Raw genomic sequence first — 24,784 nt, forward strand, 5'->3', positions numbered from 1 at the left:
CTGTACCAAAATGCGGTAAAAAGAAAAGAACTTGGGTACACGTACGATCCAAAGCTTCTTATAAAAGGTAAATATATAGCTTAACTGCATACGTAGACAAGGCATATAGACGTGTCAAACAAGTGCGCTTTGAAATATCCTGTCCTTAATCCGAATACAAATGAATCCCAAAAGCCATTCAAGGGCGGATAATGCCTCTGCAAAAAATTTCATTATTATAGTTGATGTATTCATTTTATTGTATTTTAGTTTCAGGGACATCGTGGCTGAGGGGCAGGGGGCCCGTGCCCCCTATAATCGACCATTCGGCAATTTGTCGAAAATTTCGTATCTGTTCGGCAAAATGATATTTGCAGTTCATAGAAAAGCAAGAAAGTCTAAAGGAAATCAGTATAAGAAGGAAGATGTAAACAGAAAACGTTTTCTGAAGACAGTAAAACTCTTGGTTATTTATTTCACACCCTCTCTATCCAAATTTGTACCTTTGTACAGTGATGACAAGCTTGTCAACTGGTATTACTAAATGCCAGTGCACTTTTTTGAAGGCCAAGAGAGGTTAAATAAATGTTGAACTTGACTTATTTGACACTCAGTTCTGATGAAGTTATCGGAAAGTTTGCTGACACACCATTGCTAAAGAGACTTGTCACGCACTGAAAATCGTCCAGTTCGTTTCTTCATACACTTGAAAATATTAATTGTCAATCCTATTGCGAGTTTTACTGTTCAGCACAGATATTAATTTCTGATGATTATGATTACCCAATATTCGAATACAGATGCTGGCTGTTCTCTGACCGACTTAATGAAATCAGTAAAAGTAAAGGTGCGAAAGACACATATTGTTTGTAATGCCTCTTTGCATAAAAACAGCGCATATGCTTGATGACGTCATAATTTTAATTTATACCCGTTGTCTGAAAATTTGCAAGCTGTTCCCCTCCTCCTTAAGAGTCACGACCCACGACGCCCCTCTTTAGTTTATCGTTTTCTACCATCAGTGTTAACCTTGAGCGAAGAGAGATTAACTCAAAAATTTTAAAGTAAAGAATGAGAAACGATGTTATCCTCCTGTGGTATCCTGTGGTAGTGACGTCGAATCGAAACAACTTTTCCGTTTGTCAACTGATGTGGAGGAGCACTTACAAACATTACCGCGAAAAACAGAAAGCAAAGGCGAACAATTTGAAGTGGTTTAAAGAAGGTGCAATGCAGCGATTAGATTTATGTAGAAAGACTTCAGGTAGAATATGGCATCGAAAGCTTATACCAGAGCCAGATACCGGGTGAGCTATTTAGGCAGTACCTTTTTTGTTTGTTTTCTAAAGGAACAAGTAATTTAGGCCAATGGGTGCAAATGAAAGACGATGCGATCCTTGTTTGGCCACAGCTTCTTATCGTCTAGAAATAAGTGATACAAGCTTTCTTAACCATACTAAAGAGGGGGTTTGAATGAGTGAAGTCTGCTAGTATTAAATCTTGTTTAAGTATAATATTCTACTCAGTACTTAGTATAGTTGTTAAAGTAAATATATTTATATGTCTTGTTATATATCTAGTGCCCTTCTTTTGTTGTATGTACCACAGTCCTAAGTAACGTAATTGATGTGATTGAACTAGCTAGATTTGAAATTGAATTTGCTGCATTAGCACTTGCTACAGATATAAGGGATAAGATAGGATAATTTAGTTTTGGGAGTCATGATTTTTTTTCAATAGAAAGTTGGTACTGAACCACACAGATCAACAATGTGAGTTAGACTTACAGAGACAAAGGACTTATTGGGTGAAAATGGTAGCTGCCTTCAGATGAGAAAGTTCCTAGAAGCCAGACACTATTCAGCCCTTTAAGCAAAATAAATACTTTGATAATCAATTTATCATCAAATCTTCCTAAGATTTATTGGATCTCAACTTTTTGTTCAATAAATCATCATTTTTTATTTTCAGATGCTTAATAAACATAACCAATTCCTTGCCAAATGTTGTGTTTAAGCATGGCAGAGCTATTAGAATCCTTCATGCTGCATTTGACAAAACAGGAGAAAGATTTGTAGCTGCTGATCATCTTGGAAACCTTTATTATTTTGATTTACACAAGAATAGGTAATTAATGTCTTATATATACTTAACTTGTCTTTTTTATAATAATACTGTCATAATATAGTGAAATAGAATAACACTGTCATTCTTGGTTTATCTATTGCATATGTAGGAGGGAGGTGGGGTTATCTATTTTGTTGCCAATCAACTGTGGCGTTGCAATGTTTCAACATACATTCAGAGTATGTGTTGTGTTATATTTTGTTAAGGTATGGTATGTATAGCTGTTTAAAAAGAGATGACTTTCAATGAAAACTTTGGTTGTTGAAAAATTTTTCTTAGTTCGGGGGAATTAACATAAAACAACCTTTTTTGTTATGCAACCTCATTGTCCATTTTGCATGACATGTTGTTTTGTTTGCTTTGTCAGAAATCCCTTGATATAAATGGGAATAATAAGTAATCTGCTTGAAACAAGATTAAAGAAACTGAAATTTCCATCATTTTGTTATTCTAACAAAAATTATTTGACTTTTCAGTCCTTTAATCATTTTGAAGTACAAAATCCAAAAGATTCCTGTATATGTTTATAAATGATAAAAATTTATTTAAAGTTAATGATTTTTATGTGAAGACTATAAACTGACTCCAAAAGCTTAAAGTGTTTCTTAATGAATGTTTTATTGAATAAATGTTGAATCACAGACCTTTGATGGATACTTAGTCATTGTGTGGTTGTTGCACCTAAGTTGTTTTGAATTACACCCATCCTCAAATTCATTCTTGATATGCCTGATACTTGGGATAATATTTTCCAGGTTTGGGTTGATACAGAAAGTTGGCAAACCATGTACTGCTATTGCATTCAATTTGCATCAATGCAATGAAGTCCTGGTGGCATTATCGGATTACTCGCTAAGATGCTACAATGCTGGTAAGTTTTATCATTCTACAATCCTCTCTGTAAAATCCTTTATCTGCATATAATTGATTATTCAGTTATATATATTGGTGTCCTAATCATGCTTTGGCAGTGCTTAGATGGTATAATATGAATCTACCATCTACTTCCAAATCTGTATTAAGATTCCTAAATGTAATTTGCACTTGTTTATTGTAACCCTAACTTAAACTGGTGTGTTTTTAGATGTAGCTTTTTGACATAAAATATGAGCATTTAATGATTTAGTGTTTGTGTCCACCATCATCATCGGTCATCTTAGCGTTACCTAAATGTTTTCTATGAAAAATGTGCATTACATACCTAGTATCTTTTTTAATCTTTTTCTTGTCCTAGTTTTGTATGCATTTACAAGTTTTGCTTGCAATCCGTATTGCAAAACTGCTTTTTAGCCAATGCAGGGTAGCACATGGTAGGGCTTAAATTAAAAATGTATTATAAATTAAAAGCTCTTCATGAGGACCAACAATCTTCTAGAATCGAAAGAGCTAGTCAGCACAATGCATGGGCACTCATCTGCCATTCACCAGATGTCTGTGCATGGTTCTGGCCGCCATGCTATTACAACTTCACAGGACACTTCTATACTTTGGGACCTTGATACCTTTACCAGAAAAAGGACGCTGAATGGTGCTCAGGCAGTTGGAGTTCAGGAGGTAGGTTGCAAAGATGAAATATGTGCTTGGGTAATCCCAATAAATTTTTAGTTTTGTATATGCAAGTTATGGAGGAATTGCTGTCCTCTGTATTACAAGTTGCTTCAAATCTTAAAATGTGTAAAAATAATGAGTAGAACTTAGATTTAAACAGTCTTGACGGGACCAAAGCTCAAATTGTAGCAAATAATCTTAGAGCAGTTATGATGCATTTAAGAAAGAGTTATATTGAATTGGTAGAAGAAAAGTATAGACTGTAAATAGAGATAATGAACTATAGATGGGACATATATAATAGGGTATAACAGGCTAACACCATATGCTACTCTTCGCTGTTTTGACCAAATGATTTTCCAAGTCACAGTCGTAGACAATTTTCTAAATAACCTTCAAAGAAAATTTCGCAAATACGTTTTAGTTACAGTCAGTACTGTTACCTATATCTGATATCAAATCGATTTTGGGGATTTTTTTGAGTGCTTTTTCTTCGCAAAAACTTGCCATTTCAAAATGTTCTGCTTATCTATTTTTGTGAAGAAATGGCAGTGAACTTATCTGACATGGGAAAGTCATTGTTTGCAGATCATCTGAAATGTTTCGTTTTGATACCAATGTATTTTTTGCTGTTTTCTCGGATTGTGCATAAAATAAAAGACAATTTAAACCAGTTGATAGTTCATACTTGCGGGGATTTGCGTCACCTGTAGCAGGTTGCTTAAAGTATGGTTTATTAAGCAAAGGAAAGCAGAATTCATAAATAGTAATATTATAGATATGAAGTTACTGTTAGAATTGGGCGAATCAATGGACCAGTTTCATATCCTTTGTTTAAAAACTACAGAACATGAGCTTAGTATGACATATTGAAGAACACCGATTATTTAGATGAGTGCGTTTGTTAGACTAGAGGTCTTATATGAAATTGAAATCAATAATCTAAATTGGAAGTTCAAACGCAGACGGTTTTCATGAAGCTGGTGACTAAGGCTGGAAAACACTGCTATTCGAACTTGTTTGGTAATCGACATATATGGGTAAGGACAAATTCGGATATCAGAGACATTTGAACAACAGCTGCATACTCAAGTTGCCGTCGTCGATATTTGCTTGAATCGGCAAAAATAATCAATCTTTCTACAGACGTCTTTTACAGGAGTGCCGAAGAAGGAAATTGGATTTGTTTCTAGCTCGTATTGAAACTATATAGAACATTTAGAAGCAGAAGCGTTAATCATCTGTAAAGTCAAGGTTTAATTGCTGGTTGCTGAGTGAAGTTCTGGTCGCCATGGGATATGTGTAGTGATATCTTTATACGAGTCCTTTCAAGTTGGCAACTTCTACACTAACAGTTGTGTTGTTATAACTTTGAGATGATCCTACCATATTGGTTTTAGTTGAAAACATCTAATCAGACTTGAGAGTTTGGTTCTTATTTCCTGAGATGCTGTTAGCAAAACAACCTGGCACTCCTGTTTGGCAACCTGCAATCTCTTGCGTCTTTCAACCTGCGAGTTCTAACGACAAAAACAGTTATAGATCTGGGTTCGTTTCCACGTGTTTTATTGAAATGTTTTATTGCCACGGTTAATGCGGACGATTACAATCACAATCATTGATCGTTTACTTGTAAAAAAGCAATCATCTTTTTCCTGTCTGTTTTGGCTATCGGATCTTGGCCCAATATATTTAAAGAATCGTCCCATTCGTGCAAATAGCTTTAAATTGAAATGTGCAAATGGGCAAAACTGTTGGGAGTAGTTGCTGCAAATATTTCTGCAAATAAGGACCTGCTGTCGTTGCCATGAAATCTGCTGCTGGTAATTTTGTAAATAAAGGACTGTGCTCTGAATAAAGTTCTTATTTGAAAAAACCTCCATTGCGGATTGGTTGTGAAAAAGCAGAGAATGAGCCGTTGCATATGCAAGTGATAGATCTGCATTTCATGTTTCACATGCTTGTGTTTTGAGAACTGTTCGATGTCGAGCGTTACTTGCTATTATCTTTAAATCTGACCGCAGATAAAGAAGATTGAAGAACGAAGAGAATCAAGAAAAAAAAATCATCTTCTGAATTAATTTTAGACGATGAATAACACCTGAACGCCACTTCCAAATTTGGAAAATATTATCTTTTTGTTACGCGATTTGCTCTTTGGTAAAAACAACGTGATTAGATCATTGAACGAAGATTTTTCGCAAGTAAAAACGAAAGGTAGCCTCGTAGCAAGTCTCAGAGTATGAAGAACGCTGAAAGCTGCCCGATGTCACATCCCCATAAACTACTGTCATATACAACTGCTATCATCTGCGTGATCTTATTTGCGTCAACGTCTCTACTTAACTCCTTAATAGTCTACATTATACACCGGGATCGATCCAAGAAGTTCCGTATTTTATTCTACAGGCTACTGCTAAACATCGCGATCTCTGATGTCATGGTTGGCCTTCTTGCAGATACGCTTCATATCGGCATACACATATCAGAAGCAGAAAGTGCACAGCTTAAAAGGGAGGAGATTGCATTGGGGCATATGATCATGTTTATTCTAGGGGGCGTGTCATTGCTTACAATGGTTTACTTGTGCATTGATCGAATCTACGCCATCTTGCGCCCTTATTCATACAGAAAGGGGATTCCCAAAGCTGCATCGCGAGTGCTCGTTGCTTCTACATGGGTAGTCTCAATAATGACCTCATCGCTTTATCTTCTGTTTGGTTACATGAAGTACATGGTTATTTTTTCTTCATTTAACATAGCTTTGCCTTTCTGCATGCTACTGATAACAACAGCTGTTTATTACGTCAAACTCGTAAAAGAAAGCCCAGTCGATGAGTGTACAGGAGGGAGCTCTGAGACGTCAGCTCTGAAAAGAAGTCACATTAAGAAAGGGCGCAAGGCAACCGCCTCATTTCTCAAAATGCTGATTGTCTTCATTGTTAGTTACTTGCCAGCCTCGTTCATAACTATATATTTCAACATTTGCAATCCATGTAACTGTTTGCTGATCTCTATTTTACGCGACGTCTCCGTTCTGTTCATCCTTTCGGGATCACTTTTCAGGGCAATCAACTTTTTGGTTAGCCTCAAACCGCTCAGAAAAGAGGCGTCAAGCATCCTATTTAAAAACATTGCTGACACCTTGGTAACAGACAGTGTGAGTCCGTGATTGATGTTCGCCCATGATCCGCCAGTTTAAAGATAAGGACGAAAGATAACTTATAATCACGCTAGAATTCCATATAGTAATCGCATCTAAGCAGCAGATCTGTTAGATGGCTGGCAAAACTTATAGATTGCTGCTTAGCTATATGCAAAATTAGAATATCTAATATTTCATAGTTTCAATCGTTATACTGATAACCGAATGTACCTAACGACGTTCTGGTCTCTTTAACATTCACGAACTATAGGACTCGGGGAAAATATCGATAACTGCAACCCAGGACAATGCATAGTTTGTAAAAGACTCTGTAAGACATCAGCTGAATAGGACCAGATACCGAAAGGGGTTTTGCGATTGGGGCGAACTTGCAACAAAGACAGATATTCAGTTTAGGTCTCCCCCAAGCTGACATCATACTTACGAATCGCTACCAAGATAAAAGAAAATGTTTGATAGTTATAAGTTTAAATTTAGTTAGAGTTAAGTGATACGATAAAGTTCATCCTCCTATGTCTAAGAAAGATGGAAGTTTATTAGTTAGTTTTTTATTTTACTACCTCAAAAAACTCAGCCCGTATCAATCGTACATCTTTTCTCAGCTTCTACTAGGCAATGATGAGGGGACTGTGTCCCTAGGCAAAGGAGAGGTGAAGGCCGCACTTTATTTTGTCCTTATACAACGATGGTACTGTTCAACAAAAGCCTACGCCATTTCCCATAAAACATGATCATTTTTCTTGATAGCAATAACTCATTCTGTACGCAATCTTGAGCTGAATCCAGCATTAGCGTCTTGCCTTAATGATTTGAGTTTTCAATTGTTCATTATCAATATTCATCATTCCTGATCACTTGAAACTAGACAATCATTTCCTTTTGGAGATGATCTTGCGACTTATTGCATTATTCCTTTCCCTGATTACTTGTCTGGCTAAAAAGACACAACGGTTATTCAAATATAACACTTTATCGATTTTTGCGTTATGACAAAGTCGGCGTAATACATCTCTCGCGAGTGAAACATTTTCAAGCCTTTAATCAAATCTTCGTTCAAATATTGGCTAAAACTGCCCTTGAATTTTCACTACAACACTAGCAGATGGTCTCGCCTAGGCTGCCTAGTTGCAACGATCTATTCTTGTTCTGTGCTTTTCTTTGTTTAGCTGCACATTTCTATTCAGATGAGATTATGCAACCTACAATCACTACCAAAAGTCTTGGACCACTAACGTCAGTTTTCAAAGGCAAATTCAGCCACCCCCTCTCCCCCTAAGAACAATGTTGATTTACTATAGAAAAAAGGAAGGGGTTGTGGAGTACGCTTTTTCATGTGCCTTGTATGATATTTTATTATACTTTAAACATTGTTTTGGGGGGGGGGGGGAAGGGGGACGGAAGTAGTTGTATCGGGATAACAAATGACAAATAGAAAAGCACAGCGCAAAGTGTTGGGTGCTCCAAGTAATTTTGGCAGTGATTGTATGTTGTTTTAGCATGTCGCAGTTCTATCTTCAATGATTATTTATATAGAATGGTGCCTAACACGCTGGACGTTTCTAGTTATCTTAAAAAAAGTTGAACCTTTTTTTTGAGTTTGAACTGTTCTTTTAGAAAACTCCTCTTCACTGCTGTTTATACAAAAATGGAGAATCAAATGAGTATTCAGCCGTCGCTATGGGATTTATATACGTATAACTGCATCATGTAAAAAAGAGCTAAATGTAAACAAGTTCCGCTTCGACAAGTTACTATTAAAGCGTGGAAAGTATATTTACACTGTGACTTACTCTCCCTGTATCGAATATGGGAAAGTTATAATGACTACTCAAAAATATATTCAAAGAATACGGTTAAGGGTGTGAGTATTTAGGAGGCTGGGGGCGATATTTAGGATAACGAGGAGCAGGTTACATGTGATGAAGTGGGCCTATGTGTCCAGATGTGCATGTGATAAAAAGAATCTTATGAAAATACAGTGGAACTTCATTTAACTGAGACCAGCTACCGATGGCACCGTCCGTTGTAAGAATGTGTCCGTTGTAGGACCTTTTTTTGTCTTAAGGTTACCTTTGCCATGGTTTGACCGTAAAGACAAAACATAAAATGAAATCGTTGTTTGAAGATGTCGGATTATTGAAGTTTCACTCTACAATGATATCACTGGACTATGCAATTATTAGAATCTTTAGTCTTTTTGAATCCAATGGGATAGCATTCAACTAATGGTTTGCAGTGCTTGGGTACTAGCGTAAAAAAACCAAGGCAGAATCCAGAATAGTTCTGTTGCTTTCTTGTGACAAATGAAAGTTCTCCCTCGTAATCTGGCAGAGTAATAACGAGACAATACTTTCCTTAAAGGTTGGTCTTGAGAATTTTTCACGTGAAAAATTGCTGACAAGAGCGTGTTTGTGTTTGATATCTAAACTATAACAAAAACCAGTAAAGACCTTGAACTGGCTTTAACAAGTAGCCATTTCTTATTTTATTTTTTAAAGATGTTTGCAGAAATGCAGTTCTTTTGTACGTGCTTCGTGGATCTGGAATTCCGCTACAGTACCCCATGATTACTACCGAATGCAAGAACAATTTTTGTATCTCACATTTAAGAAACAATAAAACACCGGAAGTATTGTTTCACATGGCCCGTGCCACAAAGGGGGGAGGGCGGGCAGTGAGGCCATGGCCTTTCCCACTTTTTTGCTGAAGAAAGGATTAGAATCGGCTCAAATTATCTATTTAGATAAACCTTTAGATTGAAAAAATACATTGAACCAAGGTCTACACGTAAAAATGCGTCAGCAAAATGCTTGCCACAATTGGAGCTGGAGGGGGAAAGAGGAAACTTTCTTTTCATTGTTGGCCCCTCCAGTTTGGGATCAGTGGCACAGATCCGGTTTCATCCAATATGCTTATGAGGATGCACTCCTATGTTTGATGGATATTATCATTTAGCGAGCTTTGCCTCTTTCACTTGCTGCTTTAGAATGACGGACTATTTCCTTTTGACTAGATAAAATTGAGCAGTGAATGTTAATATTGTTGGGCAGAGTTTTGTTTTGTAACTAGGAAGAAAGATACTTGCTAAGTTATTCTTACACACCACTCATGGCGAGCATTTCCTCTCTAAATTTCTTAATATTGCTGACAAAATAAAGAACTCAGCTACTGTAAGCCTTTTTTGCGTTTGAGCTGTCCTTTCGATAATCAATTTTTCATGCCCTATCATTTGTTACAGGTATTTTTCCTACCGACAAGCAACATACTGATAAGTTGTTTTAGAGATGATAGCATCTTTGCCTGGAATTGCGACAGTATGAAGTGCTTGTATCAACTGAATTGTCCATCTGGTGAGAAACCTATGTATAAATGCTTGGCTGCAAGTAAAGACAGTCGAATGCTTGCTGCTGCTGGCAGGTAAGATCGACAGGGGGTGCTGCTGTTAAGGGATGCTCAAAGAGTGTAGCTGCTGAGGGCTATGGCTGCTGGGGGAATGTGGGGAGGGAGTCTTTGTCAAAAAACATCAAATACTCAAAAAAGATTGCAGGGACGGTTTAATTGCATTTTGAGATTCTAGTGTTGTCCATCAATACTAGATTTATTAATTGATAATTCTGTTCAAAAATTATTATATTTATGTCTTTCTTATGAATTTGGGAACAGCATGAATTTGCAAGAAAAGATGGTTGCCTATCAAGTCCATTCTACAGATGAGAAGTCTCATTTTAATCTCCGCCTTTTATCTCTTCTTACCCTTGTTTAAATTCAAGAGGGAAAACTATTAAGGCAAGAAGCAAATTGTCGAAGATTTTTATGTCGTGCCAGAAGCAAAAAATTGTTTTCTCTTTATTGTCTGTGCTTATTTTTAAACAGCTAGAAACATGCTTTGCTTCTAGCTGTTTCATTCCTGTGATGTAGAAAGAAATTGTTGATATCTTTAGTTTAGCTTTTTCATAACATATTTGAAGATAAGCACATATCTCCTCTTTCCTCTTGTAGATCGCATTTTATTCATCTGTGGAATCTCGATTCGCAGCATCTGATAAGAATTATACAGCTGCCTTCGAAAACCAAGGAAGTCAGAAATATGGCTTTTGTCAACGATTCTTTGTCAGCTGATAATCCCGAGGTGCGTTTGCTATTTTATTGTACATTTAATATGTTACAGGACATTTAATATATTAAAAGAGATTTTATATGTCATATAACAGTCGATCTGGGATACTGTTTCGACTGTTCGTTATTGGATGCTTGCTATGTTATCAGACATTTGCTAGTTACATCGACAGCTTTATTACCCGTTAGTTTTCATTAGTATTCGTACAAAAATAACAGACAATAGTAGAGCAACTAATAATCTTTAAAAGTATCGTTAGAGACCAGAAATATATTTAAGACTGCCAAGGGTTGATATTTCGCCTTGGTCTTCAAATCCTTTCATTGGGGATTTTTGTCATGATATCTTGCAACTTTATCATTATTGGCCAGCTTGAGCAATTTTGCTTAAAAAATTCCTTAATTTGCAAAATTCTTACTTAGAATGGAAAGATAGTACGATATAATCATACTAAGTTTTTAATAACCTACTTCAAGGTAGCCATTTTAAGGAATCCTGTATTTCCAACGAGAAATTCTTATCTTCAGATCACGACTCTTTATGCTTTAACCCCTTTGCTTGTGGTCGGGGATTTTAATGCCCCCAGGAGCATTTTAATACAGTTCGCTTTTGCACTACTGCAATTTACATTTTTTCAGACTTTAGCTGTTTTGGCTCAAGACGGAATCTTAAGATTCATAAACGTGAACGAATGCAAATTGATGTATGAGATTGGCAGTAATAACCAGGTATGATCCATTGCTGTAGTTGATTTGTTTCTGCTCTTGATTAGTTTTTGAGACCTAGGTAACTCTATGTCCCATCAACATGCCTTGGGGTTAGTACAGATACTTTCATTAACAAAATTCTGATTCCTGTCTCATTTCTTGCTTTTTCATAGGCACATTTGTTTTACTTTATTTGTTAGAGTATGTTTAATGTTGATAAATAAATATTTTAAAATGTTAATAGATAAAAATGTTAGAATAGATATGTATGCTAAAATAATAAGTTAATAGATATGTTAAATAATAATAATGATGATAATCGTTGCTAGTATGCTTTTTGAAAGTCTGCTGTGAGAAATCATAATTTTCATCGGTGGCCAATCATAATCATGCCGTGTGTCTACTGGCAGATGGTATCCTCACCTCCTTCAACCCTCTCCTTTTTTACCCCACTTGCATCCGTTTACTCCCGACCTATCTTTTATTTCGTCTCACCATCACTTGCTTGCTATTGTCCTGTCTGGTAATAGCAGAAAACTATTTAACTCATACATTGTTGATTTCGTTTACAAAATAGCCTGTGAGGCTTCTTCCCTACAACCAAACACTCTCTGCTCTCGTTTTAACTTGAAAGTTTGTTTATTTGAAGATAACACAAAAGGTTAATCAAGTTTTTAGAGAGTAAGCAACAAACTTCAAAGAAATTTAAGGCCTATTGTTTGTTCCAGATTTTTCCATTATTCAATAATCATTTACATAATCATATTTTAGTAAAGATTTATCTTATGGAAATGTATATTAAATCAGTGACAAATTGGCCTATGATAAATCTCGTTGCGTCATATTGAATGTTTTTATCTTAGGTGATCAATCCTTCCATTCCCTTTCTGTTCAGTTTAAAGTCGCCTTTGAATCACACACGATGCTCTTATATCTTCTAGCGAATCTTACGCTTTGTTCTGAGTCCAACCGGAAGATATTGCTTGTGTGTACTGGATGATGGCAGTTTGAGTCTTTACAGCTTGGAAAGCTTATCAGGGACTGCCAAGAAGGTAGCTTAACAATTTACACTTGATGTCAATTGAATTGACAATTGAATTCTGAGACTTATTATCACATTCTTCGCTGATCAATACTTTAAACATTTAGCTTAGATCATAATTGCCGTAAATCCCTGCCAGAAAGAACCTACTTTTCAAGAGTCAGACTTTTCCTCGGTCTTCTTTTAAAGGTGCATTTAGGAGTTGCAGGCTCAAAGACTCTTTTACGGGGTTCTTGTATAAAAGGTGTATTATAATAATGAATATTGGTTCTATAAAGCCTGGCAATATAGGTGTTTGATTTGTTGCTTATTTTAAAATACTGAAAAATTGCTTCTTGGAAGCTTTTTAGCAGACATAAAGTTTTCTTGGGCTTTATGCCGCTGTTCAGGGGCCACTGGTCTAATCGTTCGATCCTGTTTTTTTTTGCTGCAGAGATTTCCCCTTGAGATTCCCGCATTCATTAAGCGTAAGCAGTGTTTTTTATTGAAAAAGAAAAATACGTTTCTTAGAACCCCAATGGAATTGTTCTCATCCTTTCCTATTTGCCAGGTTCCTGGTCCTGTTGTTCAAGATGTTGTAGAAAGACCAGAGAGACGACGAAGGGTGGCTTTCGAAAATGAAGACAAAGAGAAGCCTGAAGGGGCGTGGAAGACTGGCGTTATTTCTGGTGATGCTTTGATGTGGCAACAGGAGAGTTCTGAAGCAATATACGTATGTTCACTTGTTACCATGAATCGTTTATCTATGCCCATTTTCGTGCTTTCATCTTGATGTATAGATCATCCTGAAGCTTGTCGAAACAGCATCGAAACACAGGCAAGACAATGCAGCAACAACAATGAATATTTACAAGTACAAATAAGTCTAATTATATTCTTAAATATCAAGTAAGTGGCTCAACGACCTAAGAAAAACAATCTCCCTAACTTGAACGAAATCTTAGTTCATTGGCGATATTTTTTATCCTTCTTACGTTTAAAATCTTATCACCACCCCTAAAATTATTCTGCACCATTCTTCCTATATTTGGCTCGTTATCTGAGAGGGAACTGAAGAAACTAAAAAATCTTGCTGATTCGTTGCATAAAACTGTTTTTGCTTACGGCTGATTGGTAGCACAACAGGATAAGTTCGTCTTGTATTAAATCCCATTCTGCTTGTGCAGCTTGTTTTTGTTGATCAATTTTCATTTCGTGTAGTCTTATTTCTATGTTAAGAATATATTTGTTTATAATCACAGCGAGATTTACCAGATGGTTTGGATATGAAGCGTCTCTTGAAAATCCTAAAGGGGTATGGCGAATACCCTGAGAAATACAGGTTTGTTTACTTCACAAACATAATATGTTGAATATTGAAAAACTGACAAAGCATCCATTTTATTTCATCTCTTTGAACATTTTTTCGACCACGAATTTCTAAATGTTTGCGATTTCGCATAATTTGTACCAACACTGTTTATCGTGACACAATAAGATATTTCACAATAATATAATTCAAAAGCTTTCCTAATATGATTTCAAATTTTTTATATGAAACAAATTTTTGAAGACTGAGATCATCCAGAAACCTAGGCCTGTCGTTCCTTTCTTGCACTTGTGTTTTCCTCCTGACCACGCGTGATTTTCTTCAGGTTGTTCATATGGAGATCGTTGTTGAGGTTGCCAGAAAACCATGTTGCATTCAGTGTATTGGTCGATAAAGGGACCCACAATGCATTTGCAAGGCTTCACGAGAACTTCCCTGTGAAGAGCCGAAGGCTGCTTCGTTCATTAGAAAGGTACCTGTATTGGATCGTATTGCATTGTAATTGCTAAAGCACCCATTTCTAATAAACATTATATCTAACAGTCGATTTATTATACGGTCTTGGGCAGCTAAACCTTAACTGTAATTATCTTAGACATATCTTATCTGTAATTGATCTAACACATGTCTTATTTTTTCATCCCTTTTTATGTACATAAGAATAAGCTTCACATCTTTTTTTGTACTTTTCTTTTTCTTATTTATACTGAAAGAGTAACTTCAACCTTTAAAGGTATAAGTAGATTCTTTCATTTGTTTTTGTTGATTTTTTTAATATTAATATTTGAAATCTATTTTATGTTCGCTCCCCCTTTGGTCAGTATCGATAGGGTGAAAAAATACATTGTCCTAAACCTTGTTCCATTTTTTCATGAAATCGTCACGCAATACATTGTCCTAAACCTTGTTCCATTTTTTCATGAAATCGTCACGCAAAACATTGTCCTAAACCTTGTTCCATTTTTTCATGAAATCGTCACGCAATACATTGTCCTAAACCTTGTTCCATTTTTTCATGAAATCGTCACGCAATACATTGTCCTAAACCTTGTTCCATTTTTTCATGCAATCGTCACGCAATACATTGTCCTAAACCTTGTTCCATTTTTTCATGAAATCGTCACGCAATACATTGTCCTAAACCTTGTTCCATTTTTTCATGAAATCGTCACGCAATACATTGTCCTAAACCTTGTTCCATTTTTTCATGAAATCGTCACGCAATACATTGTCCTAAACCTTGTTCCATTTTTTCATGAAATCGTCACGCAATACATTGTCCTAAACCTTGTTCCATTTTTTCATGAAATCGTCACGCAAATCATGGACAGACAATGCCGATATTTTTACCTTCTCCTCTCCCAGTTCAACTATGCAATTGAAATGCACTAACCCAAACTTTGAATTAAAGAAAGGAGTGTATATCAATTTTGCCATCCAATGTGTTATTCATCAAATTATTTTCAACATTGTTTTCTATTGAATAGAATTGAATAGCACGGCAAAAAACAGAGACATCTTTATGTTTCGACATAAATCATTTTAACCAGCTTTGATCCAAATTCGACAAAATCAGTAAGACATAATCTGTTATTAAGACGTTTCGACTCCAGCTAGAGTCATCTTCAGTAAGTGGTAGAATATGATAAAAATATACTATAAGTACGGAAAGAGTGAACAATAAGGATCGAAAATATATGAAAGGATTTTATTATCTATAGCTGCAACAATGCATCCACTTAAACTTGAATATTTCTTCCTTTGTTTTTGTCAGAGTCCTGTCAGCCCTTGCCTATTGGTCTCCAATCTTCGGTGAAACGGATTTCCTACCAATGCTGGCATTTCCTTTTGTCAAATTGTGTCCAAATAACCAATTGATCTGTTTCGAGTTTATCGCTACTGTCATTAGTAAGTAAACAGTCCATGCTTCTTAATGAATAAGTTTTTAAATCTTGCAGAATAAAGAACAGCCATTCGAGCTTTTCCTCAGCTTTTTTATATTATTGTTATTGTTATCAGCAGGTTTGAATGGTTGAATTTTCCAGTACTTTTTTGTCAATCTTTAAAAGCAATTCTAGAATTTCAATTGATTGTTAAAGAATTTCATACGTAATTGAAGTACTGGTCAGTGTTTAAGTATTATTCAATCTGTGTGCCTTTCCTTGATCCAATTTGGCATAATTACAGCAAGACTTGCTTACATGTAGTCTCCGATATAAACCTATGATATAAAAAGTTAAAATCTTACATTGGGTTTCAGACATGCGTACCTGTTTCACTATCCATGGATCAATGAGAAATGAAAAGTCCAGAAAATAGATTAAAACTTGAAAACTTGATCTCATCACACAAGACCTGTTTTTATTTTCTTGGTAATAATTTGCAAGGTCTGTATTGCCTGTAATTTCATAATCATTCAGGTTAAATGCTTGCTCAACTTACTTTTATAGCTACATGGTGTCAGAAGTGGTTTGAGTTCTTCCCGAATCCACCGCTGACTATTCTCGGCATGATAGAGACAGTCCTGGCTCATAGTGATCGTCACCTGATGGAGCATTTGGTGAAACACAATGTCACAACACAGGTAGATCATTAGCTTCACCGATATTCTCTTTTTGTAGCTGTCTATAAATGAATCCACGATTTGATGTATAGAACAGGACGGTTCTAAGCGGCAGCTCCAGTTTTTGGCTTGATGCAATCATCATGCATCTGTTCTGTCTCAAGAATCTAAAAGTTTATATCTTTTGTCAGTCTAAATTCTATACATTTTATACAACCGGATTCTATACAATATCTAGATACGTTCAACTGGTCTGAATCAGCTGTATTTATAGCATATTTAACGGAAGTTGTTGGCTTCTAGATTGTGTTTATTCGTTGGCTTATTTCTTATTTATATCAAATTGTCGATCAAGTGTTAAATATTGAAATAATGTGCGAAGATATAAGAAGAAAATTTCAGGTATTGGGGATATCTTGTGAAAATCACGAAACTGAAAAGCATTGTTTACATTGGATGCAAATCACAAGCAAATTCGTTAATTTGGAGCCAGAAGCTACCTTCTTGAAAGACATCCATAATGATTAATTGCCCAGACGAAAACTTAATAGGACAATAACGTATATATGCTATAAACGCAATATTGCAATTCAATTATTAACAGGAGTATGCTTGGCCTTTGATGCAAACGCTGTTTTCTGAAGTTGTCACTAAAGATGATTGGTTGAAATTATGGGATAACATCTTCTCGAATCACCCGTCATTCCTGCTTTTTGTGATCGTTGCATATTTAATAGCAAATCGTCAAACACTTTTGTCGGCTACCGACCTGGACGATTTCAAGGTAAGGGAATTTCGTTTTTAAAAAAGGCTGTCGTAGAGTCTGGCACTCATTGATATTTACTTTAGGCTAAACTTACTCGCAAGCTCTAGAGGCAACCATTTCAAGTTTATATCTGTTGTGAGAATCAAAACAGAATGTTTTGGACCTCGAAGCAAATTAATCTTTTCCTTTTATTTTAAAAACTGCAGAACATTGAGAATAAACATATTTTATTACTACACTCATAGACTGTTCATATCTCTAGCTTTCTTGCATTTCTCAATTTGAACTGCTTTTTGATTTTAGTGCATTTTTACATCCAAACAGAAGTTTATGGCGAGAAAGCTACGTTGTAAACGGAATACCAAATATGTCATTTAAAAGAGTAATGTCTGAGTCAAGAAATTTGTATAGCTAGATTTTTGAACTTGCAATTAAAAATACACTAAACAATCGAGCCTGTTGGTCTTTCTACAAACTTTCAAACTTCCTGGTGGCAAAATTTATGCAAACCCCCCCCCCCCCCCCAAATCTTCACTCTGTAGACCTAAACTTCAGTAAGACAAATCGTAAGGCAATTTACTGCACTCTTGTCTCATATCAATTCATTTTATTTGGCAGTTTTTCTTCCATCATCGAAATCCAGTGGACATCTCTTCAGTGATTAAGGACTCGTATCGTCTGTTCGAAGCAACGCCCGATGACATTCATCCAAGGCGAATGCTTGATGATTTCGTTCCCCTTACCAAGGGCCAGTATCCTATTTTCGATAAATATCCCAAATTTGTTGTGGATTACCTGGTGAGTTTTGATTTTCGATTTCTTTTAAGTTAAACGTGAATATAAATCGATTAGCTTCAATGCAGTAAAAAGTACTGGACATCATCGGGAATCATATAGAATCATAAGGAGTGATCATAGGGGATCATAGGGTATCAAGTATGTAAGTAGGGAAGTAAACACAAGAGGGAAATTTTGATAACAGATAACCTGGATAACACTATTAATTTTGTAGATCGTTGGTCAGAAAACGATTTCCTATCAATACTGATTCTCATTTCTTAGAAAAGAAAAGCAAGAACCTGTTAATGCAACACACTTAGTTTTCAATAAAGATTTTTTTCTTTATTTGTGCTTAATTTTGAATTGTTCATACCTATTATTTTAGATACAAGAAAGAGAAAGAATTCGCAAGGATGAGATGGAATATCTTCGTCAGAAGTAAGCAGCCCTCTATAGTTTCTTTTTAATAGACTAGGGTTAAATTTAAAGCTTAAATTTTATGTTACAGAATATTATAGAATGAAGAAAATGTTATAAAATATATAGATCTTATATAGAATAATGGCCTTGGTATATTGTCTTTCTGTCTTTGTTTTAGAATTTGAAAGCTTTTTCGGCAGATTTCTAGCTATTTTTGCTATTTAAGCTGGTTCTGTAATATCAGGAATCCTGTGCCGAAGTATCTTGCCTTTCCAATTACTATATTGTTTATGTGTGTGCAACACGTTGATCAACCATACAATCATGTACGGATTATTTGTAAAGATTTGCTCTTTGTTCCTTTATTTGCCTAAAAAGAACATATAGGTTATTTTCGTTGTTACGAGATTTTTTGCATTTAGTTTATTTTTGTGCATGTCCTCATCATTTTCATGTTTTGTTTAAATTTCTCATCGCAATACTTGCTAATTTTCTGAAGACAAATGACGTTGGATTTGCAAAAGGAGGCTGAAAAAACGCGCCAGGAAGAGGAGGCGTTTTACAGACAGCAAGAACTGATGATTGGTGCAGAGCAACAAAGACGGTCTATGATTCTTAACGAAGAGAAAAAGCTTGCTGACCAAAGGACAAGGTATTTGAAATCTTGTTTGTCCATTCGTACTGCAGTTTGTCAAACTCGCTAGATTTTCGAAGCATATTTAAGCATGCGTGCATTTTAAACTATCTGCTCTTTGGTCCAGCTCAAATCAATTTGACAATGCAACAAAAAATAAATAAAATCTGCAAGAAAGCTTCAAATCGCTTGAAACTGCTGCAACAAATTCGACCAACTACTATTCCACATGTAGCAGAGAAGATATACAGCGTAGTAATAAGGCCAATCCTTCTATACTGCTATCCGGTATACATAAGCTTGGGTGATACCACAAAATCCAAGTTGCAATCAATACAAGACAGGGCCCAAAAAGTTATAGCCAGAGATAGCAACATATCCTTGAAATAAGACAGCCTCGAACAAACGCGAAAGAAAACATCTAAATCAATGTTTTAAATCAGTCAATGGAATATGCACGGAGTCGCTGAAAAATGTGTTCAAAAAATTTGATCATGGCAAAAACACACGAGGCAATGGATGTCTTCTTATACTACCAAAAGTGAGATGTGAGGTGAGAAGAAAACTTTCCAAGGAGCGTCAATTTTTAACAGCCTACCATGTGATGTCAGAAATGAAAAGTACTTTGTCAATTTTAAGCTTTATCCTTTATCCAATTTTAAATAATTCTTTTTCTTTAAAAACTTGTTGATAGCAGTATCATTTTTACTGAAAAGGTTATCCTGTATAAATATATTGTATTATTATTATATTATCTTGCCTATCGGGAACATTAAAAAAAAATCGGTCGTTTCAGTAAAAAAATGGATTGCGTTACGCAAATATTTTTTTGGAGTTTATATAAAGCGATGCTTGTCAAAAGGGTATTTTGATGTTTTCACTGGCCATTTTATATTATAAAATACTGTATTTGGTTGGGTTCTTTAGCAGCTTAGAACTAACTCTCCAAACATTTTTAATGGTATAAAAATTAAAATGGCTATGAAACAGTTGTTTTATCAAGTACTTAATCCTTTCGTATGATATTCGGCAGAGTGTCAAACGGCAGATTGATGGTCAAAATAATATACCCAGTGTGGGTCGAGTTAGGCCAATCATAAACGCGACCACATAACTGTAATGGTTGCCCAACCAGTGCCGATTGCTTATAGAAAAAAGAATTTCCGAACACTATTCTGATGTTTCATATTCTTACAAGTGTCAGACAAAAAGTTTAAGTTTTATGTTTTTTGTTTGTTTTTTCAAAACCACTTTGTTCTTTACAGTCGTATATTTAGCTTATTTTGAGTTAGTTAAGTAATTAATAAGCTGATTTTCAATGCTGCTGCTGTCAGTTACATGCAGGATCAGTATGTTTATTAAAACCTCTTTCTTAATATGAAATGCAATAGCAAAATCTATACCAAAGTCTATCATATAGCTACTCTTCTCGAAGCTTAGTTTTATTGGTATATCACAATCCTTCCATTGATATATTTACATTTTTTGTTTTTATTCTTTTGCGAAGACTTCAGGCTATGAAACGAGAGATCGCCTTGCGGGAACTGAAACTCTTGGATGCGGTTAGAAGGAAGTTCATGACACATCAACAGAAAGTGCAGGATGTGGAAATTCAGCGATTAGATGACGAGCTCGAAAGAAAGGTTAGCTATATACCAAATGTAATACTATGATCAGCTGCAGCATGGCATGGCAACATATTCACTTGTCTACACTTAAAAACCTGATCATAACATCTCCTTTTCATTCTTAAACCTAGACCTTGGACCCTCTTGTCTCAACATCATTCTGTTGTATCACTTGTAAAAAGTGTTTAGTCGTTATAACGATTCTTCTCACCTGGGTTAGAAAATTTGGCTCCTGGTGAATACCTCATTTGATACAAATCACATTTTTGCATTTTTGAAGAAAGGCAAAAATTTTTTGATCAGAAGGAATTATTTCTTATATATGCTCAAAATCTTTCTTATATAACAGATAAGAATAAAACTGCTTTCAGCTCAATAATCCAGATATTTACAACATGTCTGTCCCATATTTACGTTATGTAAAATGAGAAATTGTTTCGCCTGCTAGATGTTGATGAGAGATGATGAGACAAAAAGGGCGTTAGATGATATGGAGATCAAGTCACTGGAATTAGAGGCACAAAAACGCTTGTTTCAACAGGTAGGGTGTACCAGCATATAAGCGCTAACTGGTATTCAAATTTGTACTTTTAGATATATCATTTGGTGACACTTTTTTTCGGCCACACCGAAATGCACTGTTGACTTCACACAGACTATTCTCTTGTTGAAGCTATCAAAACACTGACTACGACCGACTCGTATACACTGAGAATGTTTGAATAAAGAAATCAATAAAGTTTTCTCAAATCTGCTTTGAAGGCACATTTTTTCCAGTATCAGTGGACCAAGTAGTTATGAATATCGATCACAGTGCAAATTTTATCCCAATTTTCGGGTTAGGTGTGGGTGTGAAAGTTTCCAGTGCTTTGTTACTTTCAAGGTAACATCTTCTTGATATATCTCGTGAATGTTGCCTTTGTTCATGTAGGAGCTCTTGCGAGATGATGCTGAACACTCCATGCGTTACAAAGCAGATCTTGCAATAAATTACAAAAGAAATGAAATGGAAGATAAACAACTAAGGGACGCAGTGGAATCATCACACGCTATCAAGGGTCAGGCAATGAAGGTGAGTTTTTGTTTAAACCATCTGAGTGAAAAGCTGATAAAAAAATTAATAGCCATCAGGCATACTGTCAGTTTTGTAGAGGATGTTCATGATAGGCGCTACCAAGTTTTGCGGCAGTACAATGTGGTTGTTGTCACTGCTGTCGATATGGAGCTATGTTCAGCGTGGTGAGGATGTCTGCTAAATCGGAACTGATTTTCTGTCAATGACCAGATTGGTACTGGGTCATTATGTTTAGTGAGAAGGTTATGGTAAGCATCCCAGCATGCTTTGCAGCATCCAAATTACTTACAGTAACCCTCTGTCTTATATTTCACTAGTCACCAAACAGGTTGTAAATCATTTTAATGTGAATTTCCCCTACCACTCTGGTAATAGCTATCCACGGTACTGATTACTGACTCCTTGTCTCAAAAATGGAAGTGACATGAGCTACCGAATCTATTTATAGGATATGCAGTCGGAATTAGCGAACGCCCAACAGAAATCAGGAAATTTATCGCTGCTTGATGCTATGGAACAGAGGAAGAAAGTTTCGGAGATCGACAGAGAAATAAAGGCCCTTGAGGTAAGTGTAATGGAATAAATTGTGAAATTTTATCATTTGTTTTGGTTTAAGCAATTTCCTAAATTTGTTGAAATTTCAAATCCACTGAAGAGACATTAAAAAAATTGAAGTTGCTTCCTTATAACTCATAAGCACGTTGAATATTTTGTAATCCTCTACTGATTAAATTACATTTCCTGAATTTTTTTATCTTCGGAATCTTCATCCAGGGCTGTGTTTCTAATTTTTTTCATCTGATTTCAACTTAGGAGTCTTGCATTAATCATCACCACACGAACGACCACCCCTTTCCCCTTTACCGGTTCACACTGACAAGACATGTTACACCATATCTCGTCTTTTAGTGACATTCATAACTTTTCAAGTGACATCTAGTCAGCATTTTAAATAGATTGATTCGTTTCAATACAGCTGGCTCGTGCAAACGTAGAGAATGACATTCGGGAAGAGGAAATGCACAATCTCATGAACATAATGGTCAACAAAGAGGTACTTTTTGGCATTTGACCCTTTTCCCCTGATTAATAATTAGGCATTTTCGATTATTTCAAGAATCCTTTCTTTGTGCTTCTGGCCTTGGAGGTTTTTTTCTCCTAATTTTTAGTCATGAAAACCCTTTCCCGGTTTTTGGTGCTTTCACCCATTTTTCAGAGATTTCAGTGTTTTTTCTAAAGCACACTATGAGAGATAACGAGTCCCTTCTGCTGCATAATATCTTTGGATATTCACTCACAGTCCACCCCCAAAGTTAACGATCTTTTAAAATCAGCATATAAACGTGTAGCAAATTTGTAACATCAATGCTTTTAGGTACTATCAGGTCAAAAATTGTCAGCTGTTTTCAGATTGATAGTTATTTGTGCATAAATTTAAGTATTTCTTGCTTTTCTTAGCGAGATCGATTATCTAAAGTCACCTCAGTTTCTGGTAGAGAGAAAAGCAAATTTTTTGAAGAAAAGGGAATGGCTGTACCAGTGAATGAACACAAAGGTAAATAAAAGTTATTGCGAATTTTCCAAGTAGTTTAACTACCATCTTTTGCATATTAATAAAAGCGTCTTTAGATACAATGGAAGCAGCTAGATTGGGAAACAAAGACATTCGTACCACAAAATGCATTCAGATATCATTTCAATGAGATCCTAATTGTGTTTTTGTGCCAAAATAGTTATTCGATATTTTTATGTATGCTTTTATTTCTTTTTTGGTATCATTAAAATATTTGTTATGACTAAGTATTTTGAAAGAAAAACATGAATGTAAGTTTCAACAAAAATACTACCTGTTTGATTGTAGATGCTATACTCAGAAGAAGAGATGATTTTGAAGAAAAACAGTACGAGCTGCTTGGCCAGATAAATAGTTTGCGAAGAAAACTTGCACAAAAAGATCAACGACCGCCATCTATCGACAGCTATTCATACAGATAACTTGCACGAATGATATGCATAAATATTAAGAGGTAAATAAACTGTTCTGGAATATGAAACCACGACTTCCAACCGATTTCATAATCCACAAATTTAACTTAGAAGTTTCTTTTGATACAGGAGTATTATGAGAATATATATTTAGTATCTTTTGTTTAGAATATATTAATACCTGACACTCACACAACATGAATTGCAGTTTTAACTACTATATTTGTTCACTTTAATTGATCCAGGGGCTTCTCTAGTGTAATAAAACTGCCTTCTAAAAGTACTATTGTTTTCTATTTTGTAAAATTTTTTAGTATTATCTTTTCTTGGAAACTGAACCAGTTTTCATGCTAAAATTCCATAAATTCATTAACCTTTTTGGTTTGCAGCTGGGTGTGCTAATGTTCTTAAAGACAAAAGCACGAGCAAACACACAAACATTGAAGAATGTGTAGAAAAGAAGAACTCCAAAATTTTATGGACTTTTTTCATCATATGGAGTTTTGCAGATGAGTAGAATTGAATGGTTTCTTTCCATCTGGATGCTTGAATATCTGTTAATATTGTAAATATTTTTCACACGCTGTGGTTTTTCTTAGAAATTTTACTTTCCTCAATAGAATTTCTCTATCTCTGTTTTAAGCTTGTACATATATTGAAACCGTCAGCTAGCTGTCTTCTACCTGGAGGTTTCTTGTGCAGGGCTTTGACTGAAGATAAGAGGCTTAGGCTTATGGGCAATGTTTTTCCCTGTAAATCGTAAATGTCCATTTTTGTGGTTTCCTTTGTTGTGTCCGTTATGGGAAGATGTTCATCGTGTTAGTTTGGGGTCGGAGGTATACGTTTATGAATTTTACGTCAGTTATTCTCTAGATCGATTTACATGTTAATAATATCAAACAATTTAGAGTTCGCGATTGTTTCGATAACCCAGCCT

The 24,784-nt window shown here is 35.5% G+C and overlaps 2 protein-coding genes across 2 annotated transcripts; both read left to right on the plus strand.

The window, feature by feature from the left end:
- Positions 1-998: 998 nt before the first annotated feature.
- Positions 999-24,498, plus strand: LOC135690835 (TBC1 domain family member 31). The gene is made up of 25 exons (XM_065208511.2): positions 999-1,286; positions 1,951-2,106; positions 2,862-2,977; positions 3,482-3,660; positions 10,059-10,237; positions 10,820-10,949; positions 11,576-11,665; positions 12,586-12,696; positions 13,237-13,398; positions 13,928-14,007; positions 14,321-14,467; positions 15,770-15,903; positions 16,446-16,579; positions 17,163-17,342; positions 17,943-18,122; positions 18,490-18,542; positions 19,024-19,176; positions 20,666-20,801; positions 21,235-21,327; positions 21,718-21,858; positions 22,310-22,426; positions 22,838-22,915; positions 23,320-23,416; positions 23,723-23,888; positions 24,237-24,498. Exons 1-24 carry the CDS (start codon positions 1,051-1,053, stop codon positions 23,854-23,856), a joined length of 3,216 nt encoding a protein of 1,071 aa, XP_065064583.2. The 5' UTR covers positions 999-1,050; the 3' UTR covers positions 23,857-23,888; positions 24,237-24,498.
- LOC148957513 (uncharacterized) lies at positions 3,708-9,476 on the plus strand. The gene has a single exon (XM_089115228.1). It carries the CDS (start codon positions 5,897-5,899, stop codon positions 6,824-6,826), a length of 930 nt encoding a protein of 309 aa, XP_088971354.1. The 5' UTR covers positions 3,708-5,896; the 3' UTR covers positions 6,827-9,476.
- Positions 24,499-24,784: the final 286 nt, after the last annotated feature.

This window comes from Rhopilema esculentum, unplaced genomic scaffold, assembly GCF_057945365.1.
Source record: "Rhopilema esculentum isolate cy_ngs unplaced genomic scaffold, ASM5794536v1 HiC_scaffold_23, whole genome shotgun sequence".
Classification (NCBI taxonomy): Eukaryota; Metazoa; Cnidaria; class Scyphozoa; order Rhizostomeae; family Rhizostomatidae; genus Rhopilema; species Rhopilema esculentum.